Source organism: Theobroma cacao, chromosome 7, assembly GCF_000208745.1.
Source record: "Theobroma cacao cultivar B97-61/B2 chromosome 7, Criollo_cocoa_genome_V2, whole genome shotgun sequence".
Classification (NCBI taxonomy): Eukaryota; Viridiplantae; Streptophyta; class Magnoliopsida; order Malvales; family Malvaceae; genus Theobroma; species Theobroma cacao.
Window position 1 is genome coordinate 7,725,135 of NC_030856.1, and position 19,258 is coordinate 7,744,392.

At 34.0% G+C, this 19,258-nt stretch overlaps 1 protein-coding gene across 1 annotated transcript in view; it reads left to right on the forward strand.

Annotated features, from left to right (window-relative positions):
* Positions 1 to 19,258, forward strand: part of LOC18594340 (LRR receptor-like serine/threonine-protein kinase GSO2) — a 49,795-nt gene that overhangs the window by 12,974 nt on the left and 17,563 nt on the right. The window contains exons 6-8 of the mRNA XM_018124846.1: positions 5,580 to 5,723; positions 6,595 to 6,666; positions 6,879 to 6,950. Of these exons, the coding sequence (XP_017980335.1) occupies positions 5,580 to 5,723; positions 6,595 to 6,666; positions 6,879 to 6,950 (288 nt within the window). The remainder of the gene's footprint in view (positions 1 to 5,579; positions 5,724 to 6,594; positions 6,667 to 6,878; positions 6,951 to 19,258) is intronic.

Here is a 19,258-nt window from a genome sequence, read left to right on the forward strand (position 1 = left end):
ATACTAATATATATATATATATATATATATATATATATATATTATTCTCTACCTTTTTGGGAATAAATATTTTTTCTACTTTTTTTAAATATTCTCTTTTTACTTATTTTTCTAACCTATTTTTTTATGACTAAACATTTCATTACTTTTCATATTTTCCATCGATCTAAATTTATTTCTCTACAACTACATATTTTTCTATTCTTTCCTATTTAAATATTTTTTTGCTAAATTGTTATTTATTTTTATAACTTTCTACCTAAACCTATTACCATTTATTTTCTTTTTGTATATTTTACCTATCTAAACCTAAACATTTATAGCTAAATATTTATTTACCTTTTTCATTTTCAGATTTATATTTAATATTATTATTTATATCCTTTTTACTATTTCTTTGATTCTTATTCAAATAATACTTTACATATATATTTTTGTTCCTACATCATTTATTAATATGCACAACCAACAAAAATGCAAACAAGCCCCAGCACATGAAAAATAAGAAAGGATGAGAGGAGCCCATACCAAGTGAACACAAATAGGCCCAAAGTCAGCAAACTGTATTAATACTTACGTGGGCTAGTTGCAACCCACCTCTTCCAGCCCTCTCCCTTTTTTTTTTTATGTTATGCTCCAAACGGTACTGTTTAGCACTTTGCTCTTTACAACCCTAACTATAAATTCCTTTTTTCTCTCTCTCTTTCTCATTTTTCATTTTCTCTCTCTAATGGCTACAAAACTCTTCCTTTTCTCTAGCCAAACACTTTCTCTTCTTCCTCAATTGAAAACCTTAGCCTTAAAACCTTCAACCTCTTTTTTTCACTTTCTCAACCCACGGCTCCTCCCTTCTTTAAAACCCAAAAATTGAACCTTAAACCCTATCTGCTCTCCTTTTTAAAATCCAACTCTGTTCATATATTTTTTTTGTTGCTTTTTGGTGATTTTTGCTTTTATTTTTCGATTGGGATTGTGGTATTTCACCAGTTGGTAAAGGCTAGGTTTTTTTGGTTCTTAGGGTTTTTAGCCTAAGGATTTTTTAGGCTTTTTTGGATACTTTTTTTTCTTTGATTGAGATTGTGGTGTTTGGGCTGCTAGAAACTAGGATTTTTTTATGGTACTAGGTTTTCAAAAAATAAGAAAAGTTTTTAGGATTTCTGTTTTGGGCTCTTGGCTGTTAAGGATTTTTAGGTTGGTTGCTAGGGTTTTTTTCCTTTTTTGTTTTTACCGATTCTACTCTTTAGGTTTTTGCACTCTGGACTCCTTCATATAATAAAAAATTTTGAGGGTTCCTATAAAACTCGATTGTCCAAGTTCTTGGACAACCAGAAAGTGAAATCATGCTCTTTTGAGCATGATTTCACAAGTGAGGGCTTTTAAGTCAAAGAAATTTCTGGGTGGTAGTTGAAGGTGGCCTAAATCTAGTTGTCCAAGGGGCATTGAATGCTCTATGCAAGTTGGTTCCTAAAGTTGACTATGGAGGCCACGCGTCTCAATTTTTTCTTCATTGTGATTTATTTATTATTATTATTTTTATTTGAAAAAAAATAAGTCTATAGCTCTCCAGAGTTCTTTTCTTTTAATTTTTGAAAGCTATTTCCGTTTTCTATTATTATCATCCCCTATTATAGCCTCCTCTACCTTAGTTATTTCCTTTTCAATCCCAACTATCCTCTTCTTAAAAGCTCCAAATTCTCTCTGTTGCCATTCTCTAATAATAGCTTTACACCTTTGCCTTTCTCTTATTCTCCTTCTCTGAGCTTTCCGAAGTAGCCCTAAACATAGCATGAAAAGATTTTTCATCTAACCAGTGATTAAAAATCTAAAAGGTTTAGGGCCCCAATCTAGGTCAACTTCACCCAAAACAATAGGTTGTCATCTTAGATCAAAACTAGTAGCCTTTTTTGCCTTCATTCTTTAAGCTTACTCAAATAGTCCCCTACAACCAAGAATCTATCAAGCTTGCTAAACGCCTCCTTTTCTTTGAAGTTTTTATAAGTGAAGGCTCCTCTAACTAAAGGAAGATTCTATAACTTATAGCTGTCAATAAACTCTTTGAAAGTTACCACAAAGCTTTGGTTGCTACTCCTACCTATTCTTTCCTCTGTAATCTTAGTGACATTGAAATCACTGTCTAGACACCATGGGACATCCTCAAAACTCATCACTCTACCAAGCTTCTCAAAAAGAATCTGACACTCATTATCTAATTAGAAGCGTACCCATTTCCAAGGCCACATTTGAAGTTATGGCTTTTGATCACACCCACTATCAAGATGAAATTTCTATCTACATACAATTTATCGAACTGGGAAAAGTCTTTCTTCCACATACTCAACAACCCACCTGATGGACCAACTGACAATACTGCTCTATGTTCACACACCCCATTCCCCCACACTGATCTAATTGTCCTGCTCTCAATTGTTTTAGCTTAGTTTCCTGAATATGAATAATATCTTGTTTTTCCTGCCCCACTAATTGCCTAACTACTTTCTTTTTATTGAAGCTCCCTTAACCTCTAACGTTCCAAAAGATCTTCATTAACAAATCAAAACACTAAAGGTAAAGCAAACGTGCTTGACCTTTAAATTGGGTACGTGCTACTATTGGTAGCATTGCTCCTCTTTCTCTCTTCATCCACCTTTTCAAAGTCCACTAACTTTTGAATTACAACTTCCTCATTCTTATGGAATGACTATCTTAGCCTTTTCATCAATTTCAGAATTTCTTCTGCTTCATCTCTGATTGTTGAGTCCTTTAAATGCATATTTGAATAGAAGATGATATCCATATCATGTAGGTTAAAATCAACGTCCATCAACCCTTTTTCTTCCTCTTCCTCCATCTGATCTTTTAGGTTTCTCTTCCTTCCACTTGAATCCCTCCCCTTTGGTGTTGAAGCCTAAACCTTGACAACTTTTTTTCTAGATTTCCTACTAGTCTTCTTTTTGTTTGAGCTATTCTGGCCTAATCTCTAGTTAGGCGAATATTTCTTGAAAGAATTTCTTCGTCTCTTACTTCTGTGGGACAGATACGGTGTACCTTCATCCTTTTCAAGTGACCTATTGTCACTTTAGACTCTATTCCTTTCACTTTGATCAGACACCTTGAAAGTTACCCTTCCTTTGCCTTTCAAGCCAGCAAAGATATCGGCTCTCTTTTCTCTCAATAAATTTTCAATCTTGGTTTGTCGTTGCACTTGGGCTTTCATCTTCTACTTAGGAGTTAAACATTTTCTTTTGCTGCCATTAACAATATCATTGTCTAAGCAAAACTAGGGATGAAATTCTACATTCCTATTTTGGGTTTCTATTTCTACGAGTTCCATTTCTATTGACTTATTTTACTCTTCAATAGGCCCATCTTCAATTAGCCTATACTCCATTCCAGACCAGCTCATTATGTTTTCATCAAGTTCAACCCAATCCTTTTTCTCTAGCCCACAATTGAATTGTGGTCTACCCAAACTAATGGGTTAACCTTAGTTAGTGATTAAAGGCCAACCCTTAAACTGGGTCTTCACGAGCTTACTCTTTTCAAGGATTTTATTCTCTCTTAGACCTGAAACCATCTCCCTAATTTCCTCCCTTGGTAACCTAGTTTGACGTTCTGACAAGTCTCTATCCATCATCGACGTTTCAACTCTTTATGACTTTCTCCTCTGTTTAAGGTCTACCACTTGCCTATTGCTATGATTCCCATCAATTTGGCATGCTCCTTTGTTGCCTTTTTTAACTACCAAATCTTCAACCCCTTTGTCAATTGGATCTTGTTTTCCTTTTTTCTTTCATTCCTGGCTAAAAGTGTCATAAAATCCCATTTCCATTCCTTTTATCCTTGACACCAAGTTGCTTCCACTTCCTTTATACAGCATTTTTTTAAAAAAAAAAATTGTAAACACTTTAGTCTTCCTCGTGCCTTGGTCCCTTTGTGGACTGTTCCCCATCACCTCTGTTTGCAGTTCCTTTACCGAATCACCACCAAGAGCCTCCAGGTTATCGTCGTTCATCTCTTTAACTAGGCTCTCAAATTTGATTTCAAGATTTACTTCTTTATCTTTGGAATAAACCTTTAATTTTTCATTGTCTTCATTTCCTACGATATTGACACAGACCTTAAAAAGATTACCCCTTTTCTTAATTTCCACATAATTGGGAATTAAAAACCTACTCTTAACCTTATCCATAATATGTGCCTAATTAAATTTTCCCATAATACATGTGCTTTTATCAACACCAAGCACTTCACTTTAACATTCACCAATAGCTTTAAATGTATTGGAATGCCATAAATGTAGAGGTATTTCTGAGAGTTTCACCCAAAGTCTTATGTCCCTTTCATATCTAGCAATATCAATCGGGATTAGTGATTCAAAGAACATGTCAAACAGCTCTCAGTAATTTTCCAATAAGGTTATCATTTTATCACAATCTCTGAATGAAAAAACTATTATCAGACCTTCAAGTATTCTTACTTGAACATGAATCCCCTCCTGCTAGACACTATCTTGGATAAAGCTACATGGCACAATTGCTCTCAGCCTGCCTATCACACTGCACTTAACCCAATCTTGCTCCTCATCCGTTATAACTATTTTTATTATAGTCTTTCTAACTTCTTTCTGATCCACCTCATTCCTTTCAATGTTTTCGGTAATAGTCTTACAAGCTGAGGGTCCATGAGATATGCTTAAAGCTTCATCCTTACCATTCAACTTGGGTAATTCTCCCTATGGATTCCCATGAGAAGAGATTCATTCCTTAGGCCCTTCCTTATCCCGATGGCTAATGTTACTAGCAACCACATCTTTATAAGTTCATTTATTTAAACGTGTGGGTTGAGTTCTATTATGTTGCTCCTGTCCATCCTATTTTTTCTCAATCCTGTTTTGTCTTTGTAATGGTTGCACTATCCTAACTATGATCTATTTTCCATCCATCCACTAGTGATTACCCCGCTTCAGTGCATTCTTCAATTCTTTCTTTTCCCTATAGCAAATGAAGGCAAAGTTTGCTCTTCTATTCTTATCTAAAGTGGCTTTGCTAAGGATGAAGACATCCATGACTCTGTCGAACTCTTCAAAAGCCCCTCGGATAGCTTCCCATGACAACCTTCTACTAAGATTATCAATAAAAACAAAGTGCAAACCGTTGAGCCACCATCATCCACCTTTGGCAATGTTGTCTTTCCTCTTACTCCTCGACCTTCCTTTCATTGTTCTTCTCCTTCTGTCCAAAGAGAAATCAATCTAGAGATCCCTTAGTGGGAACAACTAAACAAGCATGCTTCTAGTGGGTCTTTAGATAAACTAAAATGTTTGATTAGTAGGAAAATTTATTCTTATATGTGATTTCAAATTTATTGTTTTTGCAATATATTTTAATTAGTTTTCATTTACATTGCATTGGGAAAAAAATCAGCTTTTAGGTTGCATATCTTTTTTGTTGGTCAATATATCTTTATTGAAAATATTAATTTTAACATTAATAATCTCATTGTATGTCAACTTTCGTCGATTATATTTGATCAGCTTCCTGAATTAAACCATCTAGATTTGGGAATCAACCATCTTTCAGGTAGAATTCCAACCAGTTTATTCAAGTGCCAAGACTTAGTATTTCTAAGTTTATATAGAAATACCTTGGAGGGAAGTGTGCCTCAAGAAATTGGGAATTTGACTGGATTAAAATACTTTTCTCTCGGAGAGAACAACCTACAAGGTATGTTTATTGTGGGCCTTTCTTTAGACAAATTGATATGATTAGTTAGCAATTTATATTTATTCATAGGTTCATATTTTGGATTTCGTTGTTTAGATTGAACTTGAAAACTTGAATTTATAAGAAAAGATTTAAACTACAAATTTACTGTAAATGTAAGTGATATAACTTATGAAAACATGACGTTTTTTTATTATTTTGAACTCGTTGGATTTGTGAGATCTCCATTTAGTGGTGAGGGTGAACTATGATTTAGACAATTTGATATTCAATTATTTATACCCTCTCAAATATTTGTATTGAATTTTAACAATATTTTAGGTAATTAGTGTTTGATCACCGTCCTAATTTATAACTGCTTGATTTGAATCGGAATTTCAACAAGTTTATTTAAATGCAAAGAGTTACAATAAATACACTTGTTTCGTAATCAATTGGAGGGGACTGTGCCTTTAAAAGTCGGGAATTTGACTTGCTAATATATTGTTTTGGTGTGGCTAAAAAGAAACTGACATAATAAGTAAGTGGCATCCATGATTAGTTAAAAATTTATACCCCTTTTGTAATTTTAGATTTTTTTCTTTTAAATTTCAACTTTCCTTTAAGAATTTGTAACAAAAACTTTAATATTTTCACTTATAAACTTGAGATTTGTCCTCATAAAAACCATATTGAACCATTTAATTATAAAAAAAAAAAACCATATTGAACCATTTAACAAGGATTTTCGTAAAACAACATGCAAAACTACGATTTAAAGAACAAGAAAATAAGAGCACCTGCTTTGTTGAAAGTAAAGATAAATGAAATAGATGCCTAGTGCTCAAGGAAGAAAGGAACTTGATTTGAGGGATTGAATTTCATGTGTCAGGTGAAATTCCATCAGCTATTGGAAGCCTAACTTCTATTAAGGAGCTTGAGTTTTCGCATAACAACTTGACAGGTATAATATCATCTTTCTTCTCATTTTCATACATATTAATCTGCAATCCTTTTTAAGTATTTGAAATGAAAATTAAACACTTCATAAAATACCACGAAAAGCTACGATTTAAAGAAGATACAAAAGGAAAACGCGAGCACTTGTTTTGCTGCTCCAAGAAAGGTCTAGGTAAAATTTTAACTTAATTTGAGGAATTGAATTTAATGTTTCAGGTGAAATTCCATCAGCTGTTGGAAACATGACTTCTATTGTGAATCTTGATTTTTCGCATAACAACTTGACAGGTATGATATCATCTTTCTTCTCCTTTTCTTCTGATATATACATATCACCCTAAACACACACATACACACACACACATATAAAAAAGAAGCCAAAAAACAAAACAATAATATTTTTTGCTACTATACTTTCATAATATGCTTGTTTTACATTTCTGCTTGAATTCCTTTGATTATGTTATCGCTAGTGCTTTTATCGTTCTTTATTATTTCTCTTTTTTTCAGTTTCGACTTAATATGAAAATTTTTTAAAAAATGTTTTAGTTTTAGTGTATTTAATATTGATATATTATAATTTTTAATGACAAAAAGTAGAAAAAGTTAATAAAATAGTCAATTACCTTAGTAGTCCTTATACTTATGTATTTTCTTCACTTTAGTCTTTTTACCCAAAATCGTAACAATTTAATCTTTTAATTTTGAAAATTGTTTCAATTTAATCCCTTTTAACACTTTTCTTCCAAAATTACCCTTCACAAAATGGACATGGCATGTGAGGTGGATTGCCTTGTGTCTTTTCATTGTTTTCTCCAAAAATATTAAGTACTTGTTGAGTTTTGAACCCCAAAACTCATGCAACCATGACAAACTTTGTACTACTTACTCGAAGCCCTTACTTATTTTCTTTTCTTCTTTACTTTCCTCTTTTCCTTTTTTTTTCTTTTTTTTGTCCATTTTTTTTCTTTCCCTTTCTCCTCTCACCTCCTCCCTTAAGGACCAATAACTAATTGTTGGTCGATGGTCATCAGTCACAATCATGGCATGGCATGTCCAATGACCGTCGCTCGACCATCGACATCCAATAACAGGCAACTGATGATCAACGATGATGTTCGGTGATTGGTGGTCGGTCCTTAAGGAAGAAGGTGAAAAGAGGGAGAGAAAGAAAAAAAAGAAAAAAGAAAAAAGAAAAAGAGGAAAGAAAGGAAAAAAAGAAAAAAAAAGTAATATATAATTAAAGGTGAGGGCTTAAAGTAAGTGGTAAAGAGTTTGTTGTGCAAAACTCAGCAAGCATATAATATATTTAGAGAAAACAAGGAAAAGACACAAGGCGTCGTCTTGACACGCCACATGTTGCTTTCTTGTCATGACACATGGTGCTTTCCTTGAAGTGCCACGTGGCATGTCTACGTCAGCATGTTAGTGCCACGTGGCACTGTCAAATCTCAAAGTGATATGGCACTATCGAGTCAACATTTTCAGTCCACCTCAAAGACACAAGGCACATGTTAGTATCACATGGCATTGTCACATCTCAAAGTAATATGGCACTATTGGGTCAACATTTTCAATCCACCTCACATACCAAGTCAACAAGCAATGACATCAATTCTATGAAGGGTAATTTTGAAAGAAAAATGTTAGAGGAACTAAATTAAAAAGCACCTTCCTAACACGTCAAATATTACTTTCTTATCATGCTACGTGTCAACCTCTAGACATGCCATGTGGCATGATATGGATGGGTGTTGAAATAGAGTGTGACACATGGTGCCTTCCCTAACATGCCACGTGGCATATCTACATCAGTATGTTAGTGCCACATGGCACTGTCACATTAGCATGTCAAAATGATATGGCATTACCGCGTCAGCATTTTTGCTCCACCTAACATACCAAGTCAACAAGTGGTGCCATGTCAATGCCAAGTCAGCAATGACGTCAGTTCTAAGAAGGGTAATTTCGTAAGAAAAACATTAAAAGAACTAAATTGAAGCAATTCTCAAAATCTTTCACCCTCATCATTAGGCATATACATATTCCCCTCATCATCATCAACATTAAGACCTTTAAGTTTTCCAATCATCAAAATGTACCAGCTATCAATAATGAAGTGCTCCATAAACAAAAGAATTCTCGCATCAACATGTGATCAAATACCAACCAACCCCCCACCCCTCCCTCTCCAAGGCACCAACAGCCCCCCGCCCCTCAAGGCACTAACAAATAGCATCTGAAGACTACCATTTACACATCCTTCTTCCCCGTAAACTTTCCACTAGTCTTGAATTGGCCTCCCTTAGCTTAAGTCTTTTGCAAGAGAAGAAAACGTTGTTTAAACTTCATCGATAAATTTTTTACGGCCCTTTTCTTCTCTGGTATCCCCAGCCCTCTCACATTTTAATTAATTGCAATCATATTAAACATAATCAACACATAAAAATGATTGCAAAACGCCTTTACCAAGCCCAACCATAGCTCGACTATACCTATCCCATGTTTGTCTTCTTCTTCCACTGAGACAAAGACCTCCACCATATCTCTGTCATCCAGATCAAATACCATCCTAACATTCCCCACCACCTCCAACGTACTCTTCACTTCTTTTAACAACATCGCATTCCTTTTAGCAATATCGTTGTCCGTAATCAAATTCCCAATAATTTCCTACTGTAATCTTTGCTCCTTTCTATTATTTTTGACAGCTTTCTCACTAGGCTTCCTTTCTCTCCTCTTTTTAACCCCCACGGACCCATCCTGTTGTGTGGGTTGCTTCAAGATGGGAGTCTTCTAAATGCTGTCACTCTATTGCTCCATGGTCCCTCTTATCTTCTCAATCAATCCCTTATCCCTTGCTTTATTGCTCACTTGCTTCGAGATTTGCTCCTCTGCATCAAGCCTTTGCTGAGTGTATACTGCCTTCACCAAGCCACAACTCAACTGTTCTCTGACACATTTCGGCCATAGCAAGAGTATCATGTAATCGCCCAAGCTCTTTAATCTTACCAAATGAAGAAACTTCTTTAATCTCTTTTCCTGGTACACCTTGGAAGACTACAGTAGTATTGATACATGATGTCACCCTCAAAATCCTATATTCAACCACATCTATGAGAGCTCTGTGTCCATTCTCTCCTGATACTTCTGCTCAGGATAAATCAAGCCTAGGTCTAGACTCTTCAAACTACCTGTCAACATTACAAAGCCAAAAATCAACAATCATACCTTCCCATGGCCCATTAAACTTGGGTCAAGATATTCCACTCATGGAATGCCCTTTAATTATAAGTCCAACCTTAGCATTCTCAAAGTGGGCGTGATTCCCATTTTCAATTTTAATCTCTTCCAATGGCCCACTGGGCTCATCCCCACTTAAATGTTTCCCTTGACTTAACCCAAGCCCGAAAGAAGACCCAAAACCATCTTGCAATAGCTGATTGACAGACCGCTGCTCATCACAAGAAAACTCCTTAAGCCTCGACGTCCTACCCATCCTGCCCCTCGCGGATGGCACGTTGCTCAGAGGAGACCGTTGACCCTTTTCGAATTCACCCATTTAAAAAGGCAAAACTGTCCCTTTCCCTTCCACGTATTCTGACCTCAAAAAAGCCACACCCACCTACTTCGAATCACCTCCCAACATATAATTCTCATTCTCTGCCTTGCTCTCTGACGAGCTATTCTTGCTCTTCTTACTCTCAAGCTCTCACTCCAATTTTTCTTCAATAGACAATTTCAACGCCAGTTTATTCTCATTAATAACCATCTCTTGCCATTGAAGTATCTTCATGCCAGGATCTAATGAAACCAACATATGAGCAAAATCAAATCTCTCCAATCTACTCGTAACCATAAATAAATTGCTTTTCCTCATGTGCTTTCTACGAGAGTGAAAACTGTCACATTCTAGAGATGGACTAAAAGATTCTCAATTTTGACCTACACAAACATGACATTCCTTTCCAGCACCTTCGCAAAAGGAATAATTGAGTCGAAGCAAAGCGAAAACATCTCAGGATATCTTTCCAGTAAAACTTTTATCTCCTGCTCATCACTAAAAGTTATCAATGCCTCTAACTCTCACCAAAGTTCCTTTCCTGAATTAACTAGATTGAATTCCACTCAAGGAGAAAATCTCCTTCATATTGGCAACAGCACTTCTCCTTACGCATTCGAGTTCACTGTCAGGTATCACTTCATTAACGACCACCACTCGCTTCTCCTTATTCATTCCACCCTCATTGCTGTTCCTACAATCCTTCTCCTCAAGCCAATCACTTCTTGCATTAACCAGGGCTTCCTTATATGACCATTTAGGCAACCTTTGCCTCTGGTCGCGAAGCAACACATCCCACCTCTATTCCTCCCATTCTCCTTTCCACCATTAAAAGCCCTATTAACAACAATTTTGCGCCCATCCAACACTCTCATGTTCCCCCTAGCGATGTCTTTTTGCATTTCCTCCAAAGAATCATACTTGACAAGGCCAAAACTAGCCTTGACCCTATTCATTTCCTTCTTGGATCTAGCAATAAATGCATCAACCACAACCTTGCACTTTTGAATCGCGTCTTAGAGGCCTTTCCACGTGATTCTCAGGCTTAAATTTCCAATGAAAACGGAATGAAGCCTCTCTCTCCATCGACAAATATCATCGTTGAAAGAGAAACCCTTTTTCTGCGATCCACCATCGTCCTCCTTCTACCCCACCTGTCGTCCGTTCGTATTCTTCCTCTCTCTGCCTAACATTCTCTCTCCACTAATATTTTTGTTTGAAGTCTAAAATGTTATAAAAGAAGTCGTGAGAAATGACCAATTTCATAAGATCAATTTAAAATTTGTTTTTAATATAAAGTTAATTATTTTTACTCAATTTTTATCATAATTTGATAAAAATGTTCTTATAAGTCATTTCAGACAAATTAAATCATTTATTATAGTTTTTCGTCTCGATTTCTCTTTCTAGCATCTATTTGTTGTGCTCTCAATTTCTCTTTCTAATTTTATCAATTTCTCTTTCTCGCATCTGTTTGCTATGCTCTTGATTTCTCTCTCTCACCACCTAACTCTCTCTAATTTTACAATTATCGCCATCTCTCTTTGTCAATTTCTCGTCATATTGTTGTTGATCTACAGACCAAACAGTAGAGACAACATCAATATATGCTTTTGAGTTTATTGGTTTACATTCACAAAACTCCAAAGTTTATGAGTTGAAATTATATAAGTGAAATCTATAAATTAAAAAATTGCCCAGACATATACTATTGGAAATAAAAACCTTAAACATGGCATGTAACAACATGGTGTGTTACGTGATCTTTATCTTTATATTTCACTGCGAGATGAACTCTTGGAGTTAAACACTTTAAATATAGCATATAATACTTTTTTTTCAAAGTAGCGTGTAATAACTTTTTTTGAACATAATGTGTAACAACAATATTTTTTAAATATGGCATTTAAATTGGTCTCTATCTTTTTATTTCATTAAGATATAAACTCTTAGAATTAGATTCCTTAACTATGGTGTGTAATAATTTTTTTTCAACATGACATGTAACAAATGTCTTTTCAACATGACATGTAACTTGGTTTCAATCTTTGTATTTCACCAAGACATAATTCTTAGAGTTAAACACCTTAAACATGGCATGTAATAACTTTTCATTTTCAACATGATGTGTAACCAATTTTTTTTTCAACATGACATGTAACTTGGTCTTTATTTTTGTATTTCATTAAGACATAAACTCTTGGAGTTAAACATCTTAAACATGGCATGTAATAACTTTGCTTTTCAACATGGGATGTAACAACATATTTTTTTGGACATAGTGTGTAATAATATTATTTTTTAAGCATGGCATGTAATTTGGTCTCTATTTTTGTATTTCACAAGAACGTAAACTCTTAAAATTAAACACCTTAAGCATGACGTGTAATAAAATTTTTTTTCGACATGGCGTATTATAACATTTTTTTCAACACATGTGCTTGAATATAAAGAGGTTTTGTTAAGGGCAATTTTATCCAAAAATCTTTTCTTTAACTAAAAAGCAATTAAAATTAAGAAAAAAAGATTATTTTTAAAAATACCTTATCTTTAAAGACTAAAAAAAATCATCTCAGTGATATATTAGCGTCAAAACTCCAACTCATGTGTGAAAACAAAATTCTCCAAATATTTACCAACTCTACCAACTATTCTTTATAACTATCAATATTTGCCAAAAAATCATTTCTTTTATTTTATCTTCACCAATAGACCTTAAGGGTCACAATTGCAATCATAATAAGATGGACTAAAAAAGGTGGGATATTACAAAAGTGAAATACCAATACTATTGGAAACAGTTGTTGAAGTAGCTTCTTTACTGCAAAACAATAAAGCTAAGACAAATATGCTTTTTGTATTGGTACTACTAACAATTCTTTTTCTACTTGTTTGGTTTGTACATAAATTTTTGAGTTATATAAGTAGAGGCAGTCTTCTGCGTACCTTAAGATTCACTTATAAAAAGTTTTAAGTTTTAATGGTCAAGGTAACACTTGAAAGGAAAAATTTTGTTTTTTAATTAGAAGTTAAAAATACGTTTTTAGAGACCAAAGGTTGAAATGCTAAATTATAACTTCTCAAAGATTTACAATGAAAAGTTGATATATATATATATATGTAAACTTGTATGTGTATGCTTATGCCTTGAAGGAAAGTATGTCTCAAAAAACTGAGAATTTGACTAGATAAAACTACTTAGATCTCAATGCAAACAACCTAAGAGGCACTACAACATTTTTGATATGTGGTTGCAAAAAAAAAAAAATTGCAACCATAAGTGAAAAGTCTACGACCTTAGGTTAAGACTGCACTTAAAAAAAAGTGTAACCTTAGCCAATGTATGGAAAAGTTTAGCTACACTTCTTTATATGATTTTGCAACAGAATTAATATGCGACCATATAGCATATGGCTGCAATCCTAAAACCTATGGCATCATTTAAAATATGCAACTAAAAGGTATATACAACAATACATACAACATTATAATATGCAACAATAGCAACCTATAAAGAACAAACCATGCAAATTTTACAGCAAACTTCAGTATATATTGATCATCAAACTTGGATTTTACAACAAATTTTACAAAAGTATAGAGCAACAAATTTTACAACAATCAATCTCAAATTTTACATAAAGAATGCTCCTTTATCCAAATTTGTTGCTCTAACAAAAAAGATGCTCCAACAAGTTTGCTAATCTTAAAATAAGAAAAGTAAAAGAACATTAGATTATAAAATATAATATAAAATAATATAAAGACATTAATAAAGCTAAAGAATCAACTCAAGGAAACATAGATAAAATCCTTTTCTTTACAAACATGGGATCAAGGTCATCATCCTTCAGGTCAAAAAGCTTTGCTCTCATGAGATGAGGTCGTAAGTTCAAATTTAAAGGAATTAGATACTCTGGGTATAGATTTTAACCTAATGCTAGGTTATGAGGACTGAACTCAAACTCAAGAATAGGTATACTCTACTTACTTAGTCATTTAGCACTTTGCACATGCTTGAGAATTCCAAAATTCCAACTGGTGGTATCAATGTTGATTTGCATATGTCAATATAAGATTTAGTTAGCTACACCAATGTCGCACCTTTATATATCAATTATGCAACTAATAATTATGTCAAATGTTTCAATTAATGTCAAGCATTGAGGAAAAACACACCTCTCCAACAGTTGTTGTCACAACCCGAAACTCCCATCGAGCCCGTGACAACCGTCGCGAATCCTCGACAAACATTCTTCACCCCGAATGTCGATCGAAACCTCGCTAGGCTCTCGTATCAGCTTTCGCACTTCCTCGGTGAGCAATAGTTATCAAATATCGTAATTTGAAAGATTATGAGTCATTTTCAAATCAGAGCACAACATATTATTTTCTGGCTCACAGCGGTATTTTCGTCATTTTTCATCAAAAATCTCAAAACTTACTAAAAATGTAGTAGGTAAGCAGAAAATATATATTTAGTAATTTAAAAACAAATTAAGTATCTAAAACATTCATTTGAAGTGAAAATTTGACCATTTGAATATAATAAAAATATTCAATAAAATAAACTATTTTCTTGTAAAATAATTTTTATAAAGCTATCGGTAAATAATTCTTATAGCGTAAAAGTTAATTATATTCATATATACTATAAAGAAAATAACCAAAGCATAAAATTACTTTTACAGCGACACGTGGGCCCACATCTAACCAAAATGTATCGAAAGCTGAAAACCTACAGCTTTTGCCGATTCAAGTCCAAATGAAGGTCCTTGTCAAAGTCAGCTAACTATGGAATTCCTCGAGTCTAAAATGTGATGAAATGAGGGTGGTGAGATTATAAAATCCCAGTGAGTAAACATACACCATCTAAACTATCTAAAGGCGAGTAAATGGAAACGAATTAAAATAAGTTATCATACTGTAATTCATTACCATTCAACTCATTTCAACCAAATAAACAAATAGGCTTATGATTTCCTGAAAAGCTTGGCTCGTGCTAAAAATCATTCTCATACTCAGTTATCAAGGATACCTTGATCGAGGGTTATCCCAACCGAGTTAGCCAAGGCTGTTAAATGTCTTTACATCTGAAATTTTAGCCATGTCTTGGCGTTGGCTGAGTCTCACTCTCACGCGGTGGTCCACATGAAGTGCACTCAAATCTTTACCTCAGGAGATACTTCATCCAACATCTCCTCCCGAAGGTAAATATATAATTGAGTTACCGTGCCCCTTTCAATTAATGTCAAGCATTGAGGAAAAACACACCTCTCCAACAGTTGTTGTCACGACTCGGAACTCCCATCGAGCCCGTGACAATCGCCGCGAAGCCTCGACAAACATTCTTCACCCCGAATGTCGATCGAAACCTCGCTAGGCTCTCATATCAGCTTTCGCACTTCCTTGGTGAGCAATAGTTATCAAATATCGTAATTCGAAAGATTATGAGTCATTTCCAAATCAGAACATAACATATTGTTTTCTGGCTCACAGCGGTATTTTCGTCATTTTTCATCGAAAATCTTAAAACTTACTAAAAATGTTGTAGGTAAGCAGAAAATATATATTTAGTGATTTAAAAACAAATTAAGTATATAAAACATTCATTTGAAGTGAAAATTTGACCATTTGAATATAATAAAAATATTCAATAAAATAAACTATTTTCTTGTAAAATAATTTTTATAAAGCTATCGGTAAATAATTCTTATAGCGTAAAAGTTAATTATATTCATATATACTATAAAGAAAATAACCAAAGCATAAAATTATTTTTACAGCGACACGTGGGCCCACATCTAACCAAAATGTATCGAAAGTTGAAAACCTACAGCTTTTGCCGATTCAAGTCCAAATGAAGGTCCTTGTCAAAGTCAGCTAACTATGGAATTCCTCGAGTCTAAAATGTGAGGAAATGAGGGTGGTGAGATTATAAAATCCCAGTGAGTAAACAGACACCATCTAAACTATCTAAAAGCGAGTAAATAGAGACGAATTAAAATAAGTCATCATACTGTAATTTCATTACCATTCAACTCATTTCAACCAAATAAACAAATAGGCTTATGATTTCCTGAAAAGCTTGGCTCGTGCCAAAAATCATTCTCATACTCAGTTATCAGGGATACCTTGATCGAGGGTTATCCCAACCGAGTCCGCCAAGGCTATTAAATGTCTTTACATCTAAAATTTTAGCCATGCCTTGGCGTTGGCTGAGTCTCACTCTCACCCGGTGGTCCACGTGAAGTGCACTCAAATCTTTACCTCAGGAGATACTTCATCCAACATCTTCCCCCGGAGGTAAATATATAATTGAGTTACCGTGCCCCTCTCATAGGCAGTCCACGAAAACCCCCACCACTACAGTGACTATGGATTATTTTATCTACCACCTGATTTATAAAATCCTTTTCTGCATGACATGGCAATTTATCGCAACCTAGCCTCTCAAGGCTGAATACACAGTACAAATAATTCTAACACTAAAAATCAGTTTAGCCATTCATGCTCATATATTGTCATAAGTCATTCAATTTAAAACCATAAATTTACAACACAAGCAGGCAGTTTACAATTACTCTATTTTCAAAACCAGTATTCAATTTTTCAGAAAATTCATAAAATCATAATTTCTCCTAAAACATAGCAATTTACCATTTATACCCATTTTTCATAAAATCACACAATTGTATAAAACTACTCTAGATAATTAAGACGATAATAAGTTTACTCACAGTTCTAGGAGTCGATGTACTCCTAATCCTAGTCTCCAAGCACAATCTCTGTACTTTTACCAATATAATTTACTCACCACCTATCCACAATGTACAATACATAATTCACCACATCAATGCTTGACCATTATAAAATCAATTCAGGCTCGGTGTATATGCATGATATGATATGCAACTTATTCGACTACCGCTTAAATGCGGTGCTGACCTAATTCGGCCTATTACCCGATTAAATGACAATTGTGTCCGATTTGGCTCCAAATTGCTCCATTTCATTTCTAATATTTCAATTCACTAAATACAATTCCAATAATCTAAAATTCAGCCTAACAACCCTCACAATTTTTCTTGAAAATTTAGGCCATTGTGGTGCACTATCACTAAAAATTTTCTCATTCCATTTTCTCACCATAAATCATCATTTCATCAATTTTTCAACCAATTCACTTGATCACAAAATCAATTCATTACTTCTACACTTCACATAGGGTTCGGCCATTGAAGGTTTATGGGGAAAATGGATTCTTTTCTTGTTGTTTTGTTTTTAAAAATGCTTGACTAACTAAAAACACTAACATAACTTAGAATCAAATCAATCTAACATCATTCTCTCTCCATACCCATTCCAACCAGCCATGAATTCATCATGAAAACATGTAATTTAACCATGAAAAATGAGGAGAAATGCATGGGAAAGGTAGATCACAAGTCAAAATCAAGAAATTTTACCTTTTGTCACTTGTTTCCTTGAATTTTCGCCAAATTTTCCTTGAATTTTCGCCAAATTTCCCTTGAATTTCTCCACTTAGGGTTTTTGTTTTTCTTTTCTCCCTTTGTTCTTCTTTGCTCTTGGTTTGGCCGGCCATATGAAAGAAATGGGCTGATTTTTATGCCTTTTTTATAAAGAAACAATAAAATAATAAAAGCATGACACATGGCATTCCTTATTGGTTCAAATTTTAAATATTTGACTTTTAATTCTTTAATTCTCCACCACACATTTCTCATGTTTATCCATTCTATGATGAATAAAATCCCTTGGTCTTGACAAGTGTTGGGGGTGAAAATTTACCGATTTACCCCCGGGTAGCAAAATTACCATTTCACCCCTATACTCCAAATTATACCGGAATTAAAATTTTTCACTTCTAAACCTCAAATCATACTCCAATAAGTCAAATGGGGCCAAACAATCTTTTTTAAAATTTCCATTTTGTCTCCTGGTGGCAAATGACCATTTTACCCCTAGATAGTGAAAATTTCAGTTTGACTCCAAATTGATCCTCGAACTCCGAATTACCATTTTGAGTCATCCCTAGACTGTGAAACTCTTAATTTTACCTTAAAATCCCTATTTTAATTACTTCGAGGTATAAATCGACTTACTTGTATTTCTAAGCACAATATTGACTTTTAAATATTCTTTCGGGGTTGTTCAAATATACAATCACTCTATCAGTCTCATGTGTAACATGGTAGATAATTTAGGGTTGGGCTTGATAGTTGTATCCTTCATACCACAATAAAAAACTTCACAACAGAGCAAAGTATAATTTGCATTCAAACATAATAGCATGGGAGAAGATGAAGAAGTAAATACTTGACTATGAGATTAATTATCAATTTATTTTATTATTAATAAGTTATTTCTATAGCAGTGAAATTAATATTAATGTTCAAACTTATTAATGCTAAGGAAGAGACTATATAGTGTCAACTATAGGTGATCTGAATGTCATTAACAATGCAAGAGCCATATGATCAATCCTGACCTAAAATATATCATTAAGACAATGTGTAAGCAACTGTAAAGGCTATAATACATAAGCAAGATGAGTAAAATTAACATAACAAGCTCAAGTTTGGACGAGGTTAACAGTAACTTATTAATGGCTACTTTTAGTATTATTTTCTTATGATTAGAAGATTCCAAGAGCCAAAGCTGTCTACTAACTGATGAACTCCTATTCCACTAATGGCAAACTTAAGTTGCTTGCACATTCTCTTAATTTTGCTTCTAGAATTTCCATCGCACTCTTAGAACAAATTGAAAAATATTAGCCAATAATTTAAAGTGACCACTCTAGTCAAAGCAAGGAAAATCTTATTCATTAGAAAATAAACTATCTACAGTGTTGATTTATTACAATCAAACATGCAGAACAATCATTTTTGAGACAACATTAAATTGTTGCATTTGTTATCAATTTGAACTAATATCAGTTATAATGTCACTTCTAAGGCCTAATTTGTCAAAGATTGAACAATTGAATACATAAGATGATAAGACCATA